Below are 14704 nucleotides of genomic sequence, written 5' to 3'. Positions count from 1 at the left end.
TCTAGCTACTCTCTTCGGTTTCTTGCTTAGCTAGTCAAGATCTGATTTAAAGTTATGTGGGCCTCCGTCATTACTAAAATGGTACACCAGCGGATGCACTGCAAAATGAATTGGAATATTATTTAAACTTAAATGAAATATAAGTAATGAGGCGAAATAAAAGGTACAATGTAATATTAAGCAATAAAGAGAATAGTGCAGGGCAAAGGTAAAAATAATAAGTGTGGAAGAAGGAGCGGACTAAGAGAGAATAGAGGTATACAAAAAGACAGGCAGAGCAGAAGTAAAGATGTTAACCCTGAGATCTCCAGCAGATTCCGGGAATAGCAATCTCCCTGTGGTGGTCAGGTTCTTAAATTACAGCTCATACACTATGATGTTTTACTAAACTGTAATATTACAATAATAAAGCATTTCAAATATCGGAAGTGGGTTTATTACTGCAATATTAACCCCAAAATACAAAAATATTATTTTGAATGAAGATCAAATAATGAAGCACTTTAATTCTGCTTGCTCCTTCTCCGCTGTCCCCACTCTATCATTTAAATTATTTCAATTTTCTAACTGTTATCAGACTTTAAAACTAACCTTAAATCCTCTCATTGCTTCTTCTCTTCTTCCTCCCTTTCTCCATTTTGGAGAGGGGAGTCATTTCCAAACAATAGATTTTTATTGACTCAAAATTTGCCTTAAAGGCAACTGAAAAACCTAGGTCCTAAGATTGCTGTCACCTCATGGATTAACAGTTTAAAACACTGGTGCTTTTATTTACAATAGTGGTACGTGTTATATTTAAATCACATAAATGATTAGTAATACGGAATACAGCATCGTTAAGATCATATCTGGAGGTTTGCTTAGCATCATTGTGTGAGCTGAAATGCTAAATCGATGGCTGGCACCAGGGAGCACATAATTCCATGCAGCTGTCAGAAGTCTAAGGATTAGAACAGGAGCACTGTGCCGTGAAATATTTATTTAATTCTTTCTTTGATTCATAGTCGGGCAAGGCCAGCATTTATTGCCCAACGCTAGTTGCCCAAGAAGGTGGTGGTGGGCCTTCTTGAACCATGTAGTTGTATTCTTGTTGCTATTTGTAGCGGTTTGATACAACTGAGTGGCTTGCAAGGCCACTTCAGTAGGCAGTTAACCACTACACTACTGTACACTTTAGAATATAATATAATGAAGGTAGCACTTCAATTGAGAAGGAGGTTTTCCAGTGTCACGGCTGTCAGTTAATACTATGCACCTTTCTGGATGGCTCTCCCATGCATGGTTGAGTCATCTGAGACAGACTGAGAAAATACTTTCCCATAAAATTGGAAAAACTTACCTTTCGCAAAATATGGACGCGTCTGTTTCCAGATGGAAGGGTTATTGTTGAAAATGATGCCATTTTCATTCATGCCAATGCACTGAAGTGCCTGTTTGTTTCCAAACCTGGAGATGTAGTGCCCCTTCTTCATCACATGGTTCACAGCAGAGGATCTAAACAAGAAATCAGAATTGAAAGAAGGTTGGTCACTAGCCTGGGTGATCAGCGCGTCCAATCCTGGCCTTTTGCACAGGATAAGGTCAATGTAGAAAAGTCGTAAACTCAAAATAATGTAGTAAAATACCTGCTTGAGTTTAATTATAAACGGGACAAGCGCATCAGAGGATCTAGACAAGAAATCAGAGTTGGAAAAAGGTTTGTCACAAGCCTGGGTGATCTCTTAATAGAATCCTGGCCATTTCCACAATGCAAGAAATACAGAAAACTTCCAAAGCCATAGAATGCCTGCTTAATTTTAATATAAGGGAAATACATATTTCTGTTCTTCAGTGGCAGTGCAGTTAATATGCACGGCAGAGTATTGTTCAGGGGAATATTGGTTTCCTGCAAACTTTCAAATGGATTTACCTGCTAATAATAAGTGTTTCCTCACCATGGATCCACACTCTCACGATCTCGCCATATTTCTCGTTGTAGTAATTGCTGGCACTGCCAATTCCCATCCACAAGAATCTACCATAAGAGATTAGAGGTCCAATGCCCAGACAGAAGGAAGGACCTGCTTAAAGACATTGCACAGTTAGGAATGCTCGAACCATCGCTCCTCTGGTTAACTCTCTAATAGACACTTGTGCCTTTTTTTTTTGTTACCTGGCAACGTCGCTTTCTTTTGGGAGATCTTGATAAAAATGAAGAGCAGTCCCAGGAAAAGCAGCAGAGGAGCTGTGACCCTCGATCCCACTCCAGGTGCCAGCCCAGTTGTCAGATTCTGCTGAGCCGGTTTCGACATCTGCAGCACCGTGTCATCCAGGGCAAACTGCCTCATTTCCACACGAGCTGGATTTTGAAAGAAGAAAAGCAGATTGCAAAGCATGTTAAGGCTGATTCTGTTGATGAGCGTATTGTGGTTGTCGATCAGTGTTAAAGAGCCTTGCATGAGATGCATTTTTATAAGGCAATAGGGGAGGGGTTCAGACAGGAGGGACTGGAACTGAAGTCAAAATAAAGAGATAAGTTACTTTTTCAAAGAGAAAATTCTGGCTAACCTTGGTATAAAGCAACTAAAATGCTATTTGCAGTGCTAATTTTTATCTGTAATCTTGTCCTTGAACAGCCATTGGTGACAATAAACTCAGGCTAACCATTGAGGTTGATAACAATTAAATTATATTAAATGCATCGGACATGTCTATAAATGTTATTAAGTGCACTTTGGTGTCAGTTTCTTTCCTAAGTTCGGTGAATTAAGAAGTGTTTTGCTCTCCGATATTTTTCTTTCATCTGCATTTGTAAAATAATTCTCGGCATCTAGTTAATTTTCCTTCCAGTCCTATCACCTCTTTCCATCGCTAAATATGGTCCCTGATCGTTTCCTTTTTTTAATCTCACGTCTTCTTCCTGCATACCAACTGCTTGTCCTTATTCCAGGCCAGCGGCTGACCTTATATTATTTGGACATAACATTTACTGTTAGAACCTACAACCACCGCCCCCCCTTACATTATTTTGTCTGAAAACCTGCCCGAGGGCCAAATGCTGAGAAATGATTTGAATGCTAAAGTTACACTGGACTCAAACTGGTAGTAGGCAGACTCCTGGAGGGAATCTCTCACTTCTCACTGTTAGCCTGGTAGCCTACTGAGTTACAATGCCAAGTTTTGTTGGTTCACACCCAAAACAGCTTCACATCTACATGAAAGAGGACAACTTGATAGTACCTCCCCCCTCCCACCTCCACATAAAAATTCCCCTTATAATGGTAACTGATGGGCTCACCTCGTATTTTAAATTTATCGTAATCAAACACCCTGCTTCTTCCTTTCAGAAGAGGGTTGCTAATCACACCGTACAGTTCCAACTCAGGTCTGCTCAGTTAGGCTTTGCAATCAATGCCCACTCCCCTGCCTTGAGTAACTTAATAAGGGAATTGAAAACAATTTTCTACCTGGGACTTTTTTGCTCTCAGGGAGGTCCATTTAAAATGGTGTAGAAACGATTTGCCAAAATAGCAGTATACTTTACCCAAAGTAAAAAAAAACACACATTGAAACTTCAATCAATATTACTCCAAATCTATTTTGGTGTGAAATTATATTGTTTTTATAGTCTGAGAATTATCTAAAACTGCAATAGCTCAATATTCTCCTTTAAAACTCCAGCATCAAACCAAAATGATTGAGATCTTCTGCTTTGAATAATGATAAAAGATCTAACTCTACTATGTATTTTTTTTAATAGATTAACTCATAGCGGCTGGAAGATTAGTGCACTATGAATGATTATTATTAATTAAATTGTTTTTTGTTTGTCAAAATATAATCAGATGTACACATTACATTCATTTTTTTAAAAATCAGCAATTGTCATTCGTCCATTGACTTTGAATTTCTGTCTGGTTCCGACAGCACTGATATTACGATTATTTAGGAATGAGTCTCATTCAGAGATACCTGTAATAGCCTGGGACTTGAGGGGATATTCCTTTCTTGATCTTGCTCTAGCCGGTCGGAAAATGTTTTGTTTTGTAACTCCGTGTTCGTCTTGTTTCCTTTTTTATAGTGGGCTTAATTTTGGTTGCTAAGTGAAAAGTTGCCAGGAGACAGCACTAGGAAATTAGTGACAGCTGCTGTCATCAGCAGAGGCATGTTCTCAAAATCCGTCAGTCGCTCACCCCTTCCACCTTGTGCTTAATGTTTCCAATGAAAACACATGTGTTGGAAGGTTAGATGGGCAAATTATCAGCGAAAAGCATCTTACAAGGTAGAAGTGGAATCCACTCGCCCAGTCCATTATCGGACTATTTGAAGTAAATTTTCTAATGATTGCTCCTGTTAGTTGGGAGCTTTACTTCACCTCAGTTTTTCAATGCAAAACAAAATCTTATTAAATTGAATGATTCGCTTCAGAAGCTGTTTAAAAGGAGTTCCCATAGCAACTAGTCTTGTACTAGATCCCCCCATCAAGAGAATTTTGTCGAGTGCAAATGGCTTTGCACAGTGCCATGAGTTTAAGAGCAAAACATAGTTTAATAATTAACATTTGAGACGACAAACAAGGGCACTGGATTGAAAACAGGATTGAAATTAAGGGTCTTAAATGACCAGAATTGGGCCATTTCAGACTGATTTGCCAATTCCTGAAATATACTCAATTCGGATATCTTTTGCTATAAAGTAGTACAGTATGCCCAATGTAATTGTGCATGTCCAGCCATTCACTTTCGGTTCAAAGTATCTCCTGCCTCTCGTGCTTTTTACATTTTTAAATTTTACCTGGAGAATAAATTATTGGAGAGTAGATTTTCCAGTGAATTACCACATTTTCCTCTCACCGCTGGGTTTCAAACCATCCCAGATTTACGGGATGAGAATCTCTTGCTAACTGAGGTCCTACAAAAATGTTTTTGAAAATCTCAACTTGCATCCTATTGTGCAGAAAAAAATTGTTAAGTATACTTCTTTATCTGTATAAGTACTATAGAAATGGCACATCTGTGTAAACACTTCCTGTTTGTCACAGTTCAGACAACACACTGTGGCACCACACTTCCCATGTAGGGTTGATTTTCTGAATGCACATTCCTGAGCAGGACCTTGCCTCCTGGGAGTGACAGATCATGAGGAACAACATCAACTTGCATTTATATAGCGCCTTTAACATAGTAAAACACAGGAGCATTATCAAACAAAATTTGCCATTGAGCCACATAAGGAGATATTGGGGTAGGTCTTGGTCAAAGAGGTAGATTTTAAGGAGCATCTTAAAAAAGGAGAGAGAAGTCGAGAGACAGAGAGGCTTAAGGAGGGAATTCCAGACTCTGGGAACCAGGCACGACTGCCAATGGTGAAGCAATTAAAATCAGGGATGTGCAAGCGGCCAGTATTGGGAGGAGCACAGAGATCTCGGAGGGTTGTAGGGCAGGGGGGAGGTCAGAGAGATAAGATGGGGTAAGGCCATGGAGAGCATTGGAATAGTCAAGTCTAGAGGTAACAAAAGCATGGATGAGGGTTTCAGCAGCAGATGAGCTGAGGCAAGGGCGGAGACGGGCGATGTTACGGAGGTGGAAGTAGGCGGTTTTGGTGATGGAGCAGATATGTCGTCAGAAGCTCTTCTCAGAGTCAAATAGGATGCCAGCTTCAGTCAGTGACCAGGGAGAGGGATGGAATCGGTGGCTAGTGAACAAAGTTTACGGTGGGGGCCGAAGACAATGGCTTCGGTCTTGCCATTATTTAGTTGGAGGAAATTTCTGCTCATCCAGGACTGGATGTCGGACAAGCGGCGTGGCAAATCAAAGCCTTATTTATGAAGCTCTGCTATCTATCCAGCTTCAATGGGTAAGGAAAACAGTAAGTATTTATTTTTCCAAATGACATAAAATACAGCTGGAGCATGAACTTTAGAATTTTTAAGGTATATTTTGACTTATTTATCAATCCAGGGGCAGAGGGTAGCTGAGAGCTGATCAACAACAACAACTTACATTTATATAGCACCATTAACGTAGTAAAATGTCCCAAGGTGCTTAACAAGAGTGATATCCATAAAAACATTTTTGACACCAAGCCACAGAAGGAGATATCATGACAGTTGACCAAAAGCTTGATCAAAGAGGTAGGTTTTAAGGAGCATCTTCAAAGAGGAGAGAGAGGTAGCGAGGCGGAGAGGTTTGGGGAAGGAATTGCGGAGCTGAGGGCTAAGGTAGCTGAAAGCACAGCTGCCTACGGTGGAGCGATTAAAGTCAGGGACGCACAAGAGGCCACAATTGGAAGAGCGCACAGATCTCGAAGACTTGTAGGGATGGAGGAGGCTACAGAGATAGGGAGGGGTGAGGCCATGGAGGGATTAGAAAACTAGGAGGAGGATTTTAAAATTGAGGCGTTGTCAGACAGATAGAGAGACAGAGGGAGATAACTACAGCAATTTTTTTAAAACTGAGAACTGGATAGAACAGATTTCATTTATCCAGCTACACTAATTATTTATTTTGCAGGAATCAACCAAAACACACTTGCTTCTTTGTGTCTGGGTAGAACTTTTCCAAATATATTTGCAAATTCTTCCACTCAATATTGCCTTTCAGCTTCCCAGCAGCACGACCTAAAACCCAACAACTGCTGCCTTCTTCCTGTTGCCTAATTCCTCACTCCTCCTAGTTTGTGTCCCCAGCCTGTTTCACTTCATGTCTTCCATCACCTTCATGTAATGTATATACCTTTAAGGGGGAGAACTACTTTTTACAGCTCATGTATACTGTAGTACCGGCAGTGACCACACCTGTATATAGCACTGAGTAGTAATCTGTACAGTCTGTTCAACTGTGAGCCACGTTGAGTAAACACCTGTTGTACCGTTTCTGCTGCAGTCTGTATCTTATTATACCCAGACACAACATTGACGACGAGGCAAGTTCGAACCTACCTGCAACTCTGCATCACCTCCCGGGGATTCATTCCTGGAGATCAGTGGATTGGAGGTCAAGGCCAGAGACTCGGGCGTCGACCACGGGCAACCGCCCAGTCATCCAGCAGAGACTCGAGAATTACGGGGGAGGCTGTTGAGAGCCAGGCTTGACTTTCCAGTCAAGGTGGTCCAGCGAAATGGGCTGGCAACAGGTAGTGCGCAGACCCTTCCCAGACAGCGGCGGGCTAGAGCCCGACCGAGCGGCACAGCAAAGGGCCGAGCAGCGTCGACGGGGGAGAGAGAGAGAGGGCAGAGCGCACAGGGTGCAGCTGGTGTTCAGGGGCCGAGCAGCGTCAGAGAGAGGGAGAGAGAGACGCGCAGAAACCTGCGAGGCGCCGCCATTGCCACGAGGACCGCCGAGTGCGGCGTTGGCAGCAGCGGGGGAGGAAGGAAAGTGTGGGAGACGCCATTTTAAGCCATTGGGAGGCACCATTTTAAACCGCACCCAAAATGCCGAAGAGTGGCAGTATCACCGCATTTGACAATGAAGTCGAAGATTGGACTACATATGTCGAGCGAATAGAGGTGTACTGCAAGGCAAATGAGGTGTCAGATGACAAGAAAGCGTCGGCATTGTTAAATTTAATGGGTGCAAAGACGTATGGGTTATTACGAAATCTAGTAACCCCAACGAAACCAATGGAAAAGAATTTTGAAGACATAGTAACGATACTACAGGAACATTTAAACCCCACACCGCTGCTGATACCAGAAAGATTCAAGTTTCACAAATGGAACCAGCATAAGGATGAAAGCAATGCTGATTATTTAACAGAACTGCACAAACTATCAAAACACTGCCAGTTTGGAGCGGGACTGGCAGATAGATACCTTAAGGGACAAGTTTGTGTGTGGGCTTCAAAGTGAAGGAACCCAGAAACGGCTTTTATCTGAAAAGGACCTTACGCTGGAAAAGGCTTTCAGCATTGCGGTATCATATGAAGCAGCAGCACGGGGTGCTGCAGAGATACAACAGAGACCGCAAGAATATGGCACAAACGAAATGTCATATGGAACAGAGAAGTGCTATCACTGCGGCAAAACAACACATGACCAGAATGATTGCTGGTTCAAAGACAAAGTGTGCAGACAGTGTGGAAAAGTAGGACACATAGCACGAGTCTGCAGGTCGGGATAGAAAACCAGCAATAAGAAACCTACCAAAGGAAAGTACAAGAAGGTACATAAGATGACGGAGAATAGTTCAGACGAACAAAAGAGTGATAACGACTCCAAAAGCAGGGAACTGAGTTGTCTGAAACTACATAATGTGATCACAATGGAAGATCACCGAACCATTTGGGTCACTCTCAAGATAGCAGGAGTCCAGGTAAAGATGGAATTGGACACAGGATCAGCCCCAACAGTCATAAACCGATGGGACTATGAGCGGCTATTCTCACACATACCCTTGAGAGACACAAAAATTATTTTGAAGACGTACACGGGGCAAAAAGTCTACCCCAAAGGAAAAATAAGGGTGACCGTTATATATAACGGTAAGGAAACACCAAAACTAGACCTGTATGTATTGCAAGATGGAGGACCACCATTACTGGGACGTGAATGGATCCGGAAAATACAACTGGATTGGCATTCCATACAGGCACTGACTGTGGCTGACAAAAAGGATGACGACGTCACACCTGGGTGACTGTCAAAGATCCTAACTGACGCAAAAAAAGTGTTCCAGCAAGGACTCGGAACACTAAAAGGCATGACAGCGACGATTAAAATTGAAGAAAACGCAAGCCCAAAATTTTTTAAGACCAGACCGGTACCTTATGCGATCCACCCAGCCGTCGAAGCAGAGCTGGAGAGTCTGGAACGTTCAGGTGTACTGTCCAAGGTAGACTGGAGCGAGTGGGCTACACCCATCGTCCCTGTGATGAAAAAGTCGTTGAGCAGCACGCCTGGGGAACCAAGGAAGGTTTGCATCTGTGGGGACTTTAAGGTAACAGTGAACCCGGTCCTTCACACCGTACAATATCCACTTCCGCGGATTGAAGATATTTTTGCCTCGCTATCTGGAGGGAAACGCTTCACTAAGATTGATCTGGCCCAGGCGGATCTGCAAATGGAGGTAGAAGAAGCATCAAAAAAATACCTCACAATCAACACCCATAAAGGTCTCTACCAATACAACCGGCTGGTATTCGGGGTAGCATCAGCTCCGGCTATTTGGCAGAGGGCTATGGAACAAGTCCTGCAAGGGATCCCAGGGACCCAGTGTTATTTGGACGACATCCTGGTCACGGGCGAAAATGACAGTGATCACCTTGCCAACCTGGAGCAGGTGCTCACTAGATTGCAGGAATATGGGCTCCGAGCTAACCGCCCCAAATGCGAGTTTTTTAGAAAACAGATCTCGTATTGTGGCCACGTTATCGATAAAGAGGGGTTACATAAGTCCCCAGAGAAGATTGAGGCAGTAGTCAAGGCTCCAGCACCGGAAAATGTGTCACAACTGAGGTCGTTCCTCGGGCTGGTAAGCTACTACCATAAGTTCTTGCCAAATTTGTCTACAATACTACACCCACTGAACACCTTACTGCAAACTGGGGTGCCATGGAAGTGGAGTGACGAATGTAGACGAGCTTTCCAGAAGAGCAAAACACTAATCACATCGAAAGAGGTATTGGCCCATTACAACCCAGCATTACCAATTCGGTTGGCATGTGATGTGTCACCCTACGGCATTGGAGCGGTGCTGTCACACAAATTCTCGGACGGCTCAGAGAGGCCAATAGCCTTTGCGTCACGATCACTAACCTCAGCCGAGCGTAACTATGCCCAGATTGACAGGGAGGCCCTCAGCCTAGTGTGGGGAGTGAAAAAGTTCAATCACTATCTGCACGGGCAGAAATTCACCTTGCTGACTGATCACCAGCCTCTTGTCTCCATTTTTAGTCCGAAGAAGGGCGTTCCGGTGATGACTGCGCAACGACTACAAAGATGGTCACTTTTTCTAGGGGCGCACCACTATGAGATTGAATATAAGGGCACGAAACAGCATGGAAATGCCGATGGGCTATCACGCCTGCCACTGCCTACTGCGGAGGAAGCACTAGCAGTGGATCCTGTCGAAATATTCCATTCGACTATAGTTGAATACCTACCGGTAACTAACGCTTGTATCGAAAAGGAAACCCGAAATGACCCGACACTGTCTCGGGTATATGATTTGACGGTGAAGGGATGGCCAGCACATGGCGACTCACTGTTGCCAGCATTCTCGACAAGGAGAGAACAGCTGTCAGTGTGCCGGGGGACCTTGATGTGTGGATCCCGAGTGGTAATTCCACCCAAGTTAAGGGATAGAGTGCTCAATGAGCTTCATGAGGGTCATCTGGGAGGGGTAAAAATGAAAAGCCTAGCCAGGGCTTATGTGTGGTGGCCGGGAATCGATAAACAAATCGAGGACCTGACCAAGAGCTGCTCAGGATGCCAGAAAGTCCAAAATGCACCACCACAGGCACCTCTACACCCATGGGAGTGGCCCTCATCTCCATGGCAACGGGTGCATATTGATTCTGCTGGTCCATTCATGGACTCAATGTTTTTAATAGCCGTGGATGCGCACTCGAAATGGCCTGAGGTCATCAAAATGTCCTCCACCACCACGGAGAAAACTATTGCAGTCCTACGGACCATTTTTGCCAGGAATGGCTTGCCAGAACAGATTTGCTCCAACAACGGACCACAGTTTGTGTCCGAAGAGTTCTGGAGGTTCTTGAAAAAGAATGGGGTAAGGCATTACACATCCGCCCCGTATCATCCAGCCACAAATGGATTGGCTGAGAGGTTCGTACAAACCTTTAAGAAGGCAATAAAGGCTATGTACAATGACAACATTCCGCTGCAGCACAAGGTGGACAATTTCCTGTTCGCCTACCGGAATGCGACACATGCAGTCACCAACCAGGCCCTAGCCATGATGTTCTTTAACCGAAGGTTAAGATCTCGCCTGGATTTGCTCAGACCAAACATACGAAGAGATGTTGAGAGTAAGCAATTCCAGCACATCCATGAGAAGCCAACAAGGAGCTTCAATGTAGGGCAACCAGTCTTGGCCCGCGACTACCGAACAGAAAAATGGCAGCCAGGAACGATATGCACACGGCAGGGCCCACTAATGTACACAGTGGACGTTGGGGAGAGCATCGTGAGACGCCATGCTGACCAGATCCTAGAGTCACAGGAACAAGTCAACCCCATGCCTTGCCCATATGTACCTGGTGATGAACCCGATGTACAGGTCGCATCTACCCCAGAAACAGTAGCATCGGAAGCTGATGAACCAACCGACGACAGGGGGCCAGAATCGCCTCCGCACCAAGAGCAAGACACTCGGGAAAGGCGCTTTCCAGAAAGGATCAGGCGGCCTCCCCAAAGACTGAATATATAAATAGACTATTTTCAGCTAATGTTGCATGTTAAAAGTGTTCATTGTAATTAGTTTGATATTTAATTGTTAAATGAGTGTTATGGTACTGTTAATCTAAAAGGGGAGGAATTGTAATGTATATACCTTTAAGGGGGAGAACTACTTTTTACAGCTCATGTATACTGTAGTACCGGCAGTGACCAAACCTGTATATAGCACTGAGTAGTAATCTGTGCAATCAGTTCAACTGTGAGCCACGTTGAGTAAACACCTGTTGTACCGTTTCTGCTGCAGTCTGTATCTTATTATACACAGACGCAACACTTCAGAATAAAGTCTCCCTGCCTGATCTCAGTACCTAACTGGTCCATCTTCCCTTTACCATGCTGTGTATCCTAGCCTTTAAAAAAGGTAAGAGATTAAAATTGAGTAGATAGGTGTAACAATAATAATCAGGCCTACTTATTTATGATTTTTATTCAAAAAAAAGTATAGAATTGCAGAATTCAATCCACAAATCACCAGTATAAATCCTAGCGTACTATCTGTAAAATATTCTGGGGGTGAAATTGGATGCCTATGCACCTCCTGTTAGCGCCCTCGGGGGGCACTAACAGGGCAGCAATTGGTTTGCGTCCGGGCGCGACACTGACATCGACTCCCGCCATATTGGGCGGGAGTTTTGCGGTGGCGCTATGGCGTTGCACCCTGATCTCCTTCGCCCAGAGATCGTGATGTCATCGGCATGCGCTTCGCCCGAACCCGAAATTGACTTCCACCCCCTGCAGCAGCGCCGGTCGAAAACACCGACAGCTGCAGGAGGCGCACGTCGGGTGGCCGGCCGCTTCGGGGGCGATGATTAAAGATGAGGTGGCCGAGGTAAGTAAAAAAAACCTTACCTTACTTGTTTCAGTTTTTTTCACGGTTTCCTGCAGTAGGGAACCTGTCGTCAACCTGCCTTCACACTAGTCTCCCAGATGTCGCTGAACAGACCCGACACCAAGCAGCGAGGGAGGCAATTTAGATTATTATGAGCATGTTAACAGGCACGTAAAAACTATTTTAAGCTCGCCTTTAGATTTTAAGAGTTTGCGCACGGCTTCCCCGCTGCTCAGGAATCAGTCAGGTAAGGAGGTCAGGAGTTATGTCAGCATGTGATGATTTCTTAACTTGACAGCTGCAAATGGTCTATAAAAGCTCCCATTTCAAAGCTGTTCACTTTCCAAGGTTAGAAGTTGTTGCTTACTGCATTTGGAAGACAGATTGAGCTTTATGCAGTTTGCAAGTGTTTGGAGCAAACGCTCTATCCAGTGTCACCTCATTGGAACAACCTCTCTCACCATTGACAGATCACTTTTGTCATCTCAACTTCACCTGCTATCAGCATCGGTGCCCTTGAAACTATCTCACCTTGGTCCTCAGAATCCCACCACGATCAGCCCCAACACCAGCAGCACCAGGCACACCACCAGCACCAACAACAACACCAGCCTTCTCCGCAATAAACTCATACTGTACAGGACACAGGGTATCAGCACCTGACCATATTGCTGCCCAGGATGCCAGGGATGGCCTCACCATGCCCAGATTCACTTCACTTGATGCTGTACACCCTGGCTGCCACATGATGCGTCAGGTAGGCACCACCCCACACCAACACCATAAAGCATCCCTACAATGCCCAAGCCATTCCTTTCACACATCGCCATTGCAGGGGGTACCATTATATCTCACCATTCACTGCAACTCACTAAGTCACTTCCAAAGGTGCACACAAATCTGTCCAAGAATGCAAAGTGTTGAAAATAAAGATTTCAATATTTGACAGCACATTAACAGAAACTTCACAGCCCATTAACAGAAACTTCACATGAACATTGGCTAAAACACCCACATGCCTATCCTTGTGTGTTGTTAGTTGGTATGATTGGACTAGGATGAGGGTGAGTTTGAGGGGTGGCTAGTGAGATGGGGAAGTGATAATGTAGATAGAGAGGGATAGGTGGAGGTGCAAGGTAAGTTGGTGTGAGTAAGGATGTGCAGGAGTAGGGTAGGGAAGGCAGAGTGATGGGGATGTGATGAGTGGCACAGCAGGATGATGTTGAGTGTGGCTTTGCAGTAACGTTTCGTGATCTGCTGAGATCATTGAAAGGTTTGTGCCACTGCAGCCTGGTCCTCCTAACGACATCCTTGCCTGTGTCCTTGTGTGCAATGAGCAACCAGGCTGCATTGATCTCCTGGGGAGATCTCTTCCGCCCATGGGAAGAGAAGAGGACCTCCCTGCGTGCTGTGACCCCCTCCATAAGCATATGGAGGGAGTCATGGGAGAGCCTGGGTGCAGCTGTGCACCTCTGTGCAGTGCTTGTCAGTGTTTGTAGCACCTCAATGCTGTAGAACACCGACAGCACAACTGTCAAAAACAATTTGGGCATGGTCCCTTTCAGGAAACCGGCTGATGACACGTCATCCAGTGATGTCATCAGACCCGCTTCCTTTAATTGGCTGGGAAACACGCTAGGCGGGCTTAACAAGCCCAATCAATGTAAAATCTTTTCACGGAGCGGGCTGGAGCCAGCAGCGGGGTCGCACCCCGCCACCGATCCCGGCCGCATCGGACCCGCCGAGGTAGGCGAAATCGCGGCCAAAGGCTCTGAAAAAGGTTTACAGGAGGACCACTAGATTGATACTGAGTTTTAAAGACCTTAGTTATCACAATAGGGTCAGAGAGCTAGATCTTTTTACTCTTCAACATTCCTGAGTATAATCGCTCAACCATTGGTGGCCGTGCCTTCTGTTGCCTGGGCCCTAAGCTCTGGAATTCCCTGCCTCAACCTCTCCACCTTGCTACCTCTCTCTCCTCCATTAAGACGCTCCTTAAAACCTACCTCTCTGATCAACCTGTAGGTCACCTGCCCTAATTTATCCTTATGTGGATCGGTGTCAAATTTTTTTGTCTTAAAATACTCCTGTGCAGCGCCTTGGGACGTTTTACTACATTAAAGGCGCTTTATAATTACAAGTTGTAATAGTAGTAGAACACTATAGTCTTTGGGGAGATTTGATTGAGGTATTTAAATTATTGAAGGGACTCGAACGGCTCCATGTGGATAGACTATTTGAATTAGATAGGTTGGGGTTAATGAGGGAACATACATGTAAGTTATGTAAACATAGAATTATGTTAAATGTCAGGAGGTTGTTCTTTTTGCAGAGGGTCATCGATTTTGGCACAAATAGCTGGCTTGTGTAATGAGTGCAGATTTGATGCAAGCATTCAAAAGGGAGCTGAACGAGATCCTGGCTGTGGCTGATATCACTACATACAAAAGATAGTTGGGATGTTGACCGATGTGCCT

The 14704-nt window shown here is 44.6% G+C and overlaps 2 protein-coding genes across 7 annotated transcripts in view; one reads left to right on the top strand and one right to left on the bottom strand.

Annotated features, from left to right (window-relative positions):
- Window positions 1-2442, bottom strand: part of cyp19a1a (cytochrome P450, family 19, subfamily A, polypeptide 1a) — a 28288-nt gene extending 25846 nt beyond the window's left edge. For 3 of the 4 annotated variants that reach the window (XM_085968632.1, XM_085968634.1, XM_085968636.1), the window contains exons 1-3: window positions 2153-2436; window positions 1910-2060; window positions 1340-1494 (exon numbers count right to left, since the gene is read on the bottom strand). In XM_085968632.1, the coding sequence (XP_085824758.1) occupies window positions 1340-1494; window positions 1910-2060; window positions 2153-2375 (529 nt within the window). In that variant the 5' untranslated portion in view covers window positions 2376-2436. Of the gene's footprint in view, window positions 1-1339; window positions 1495-1909; window positions 2061-2152 lie in introns of all 4 variants that reach the window. The other variant, XM_085968633.1, reaches the window with a different exon arrangement.
- The window catches only part of gldn (gliomedin), a 252817-nt gene that overhangs the window by 145576 nt on the left and 92537 nt on the right, over window positions 1-14704 (top strand). The gene's annotated exons all lie outside the window — the stretch shown is intronic.

The sequence above is a fragment of the Somniosus microcephalus genome, chromosome 27 (genome assembly GCF_052327205.1).
Source record: "Somniosus microcephalus isolate GS21.2 chromosome 27, FLI_Smic_1.0, whole genome shotgun sequence".
Classification (NCBI taxonomy): domain Eukaryota; kingdom Metazoa; phylum Chordata; class Chondrichthyes; order Squaliformes; family Somniosidae; genus Somniosus; species Somniosus microcephalus.
The sequence above is the reverse complement of the archived record's forward strand: the minus strand, read 5'-3'. Positions and strand labels throughout refer to the sequence as shown.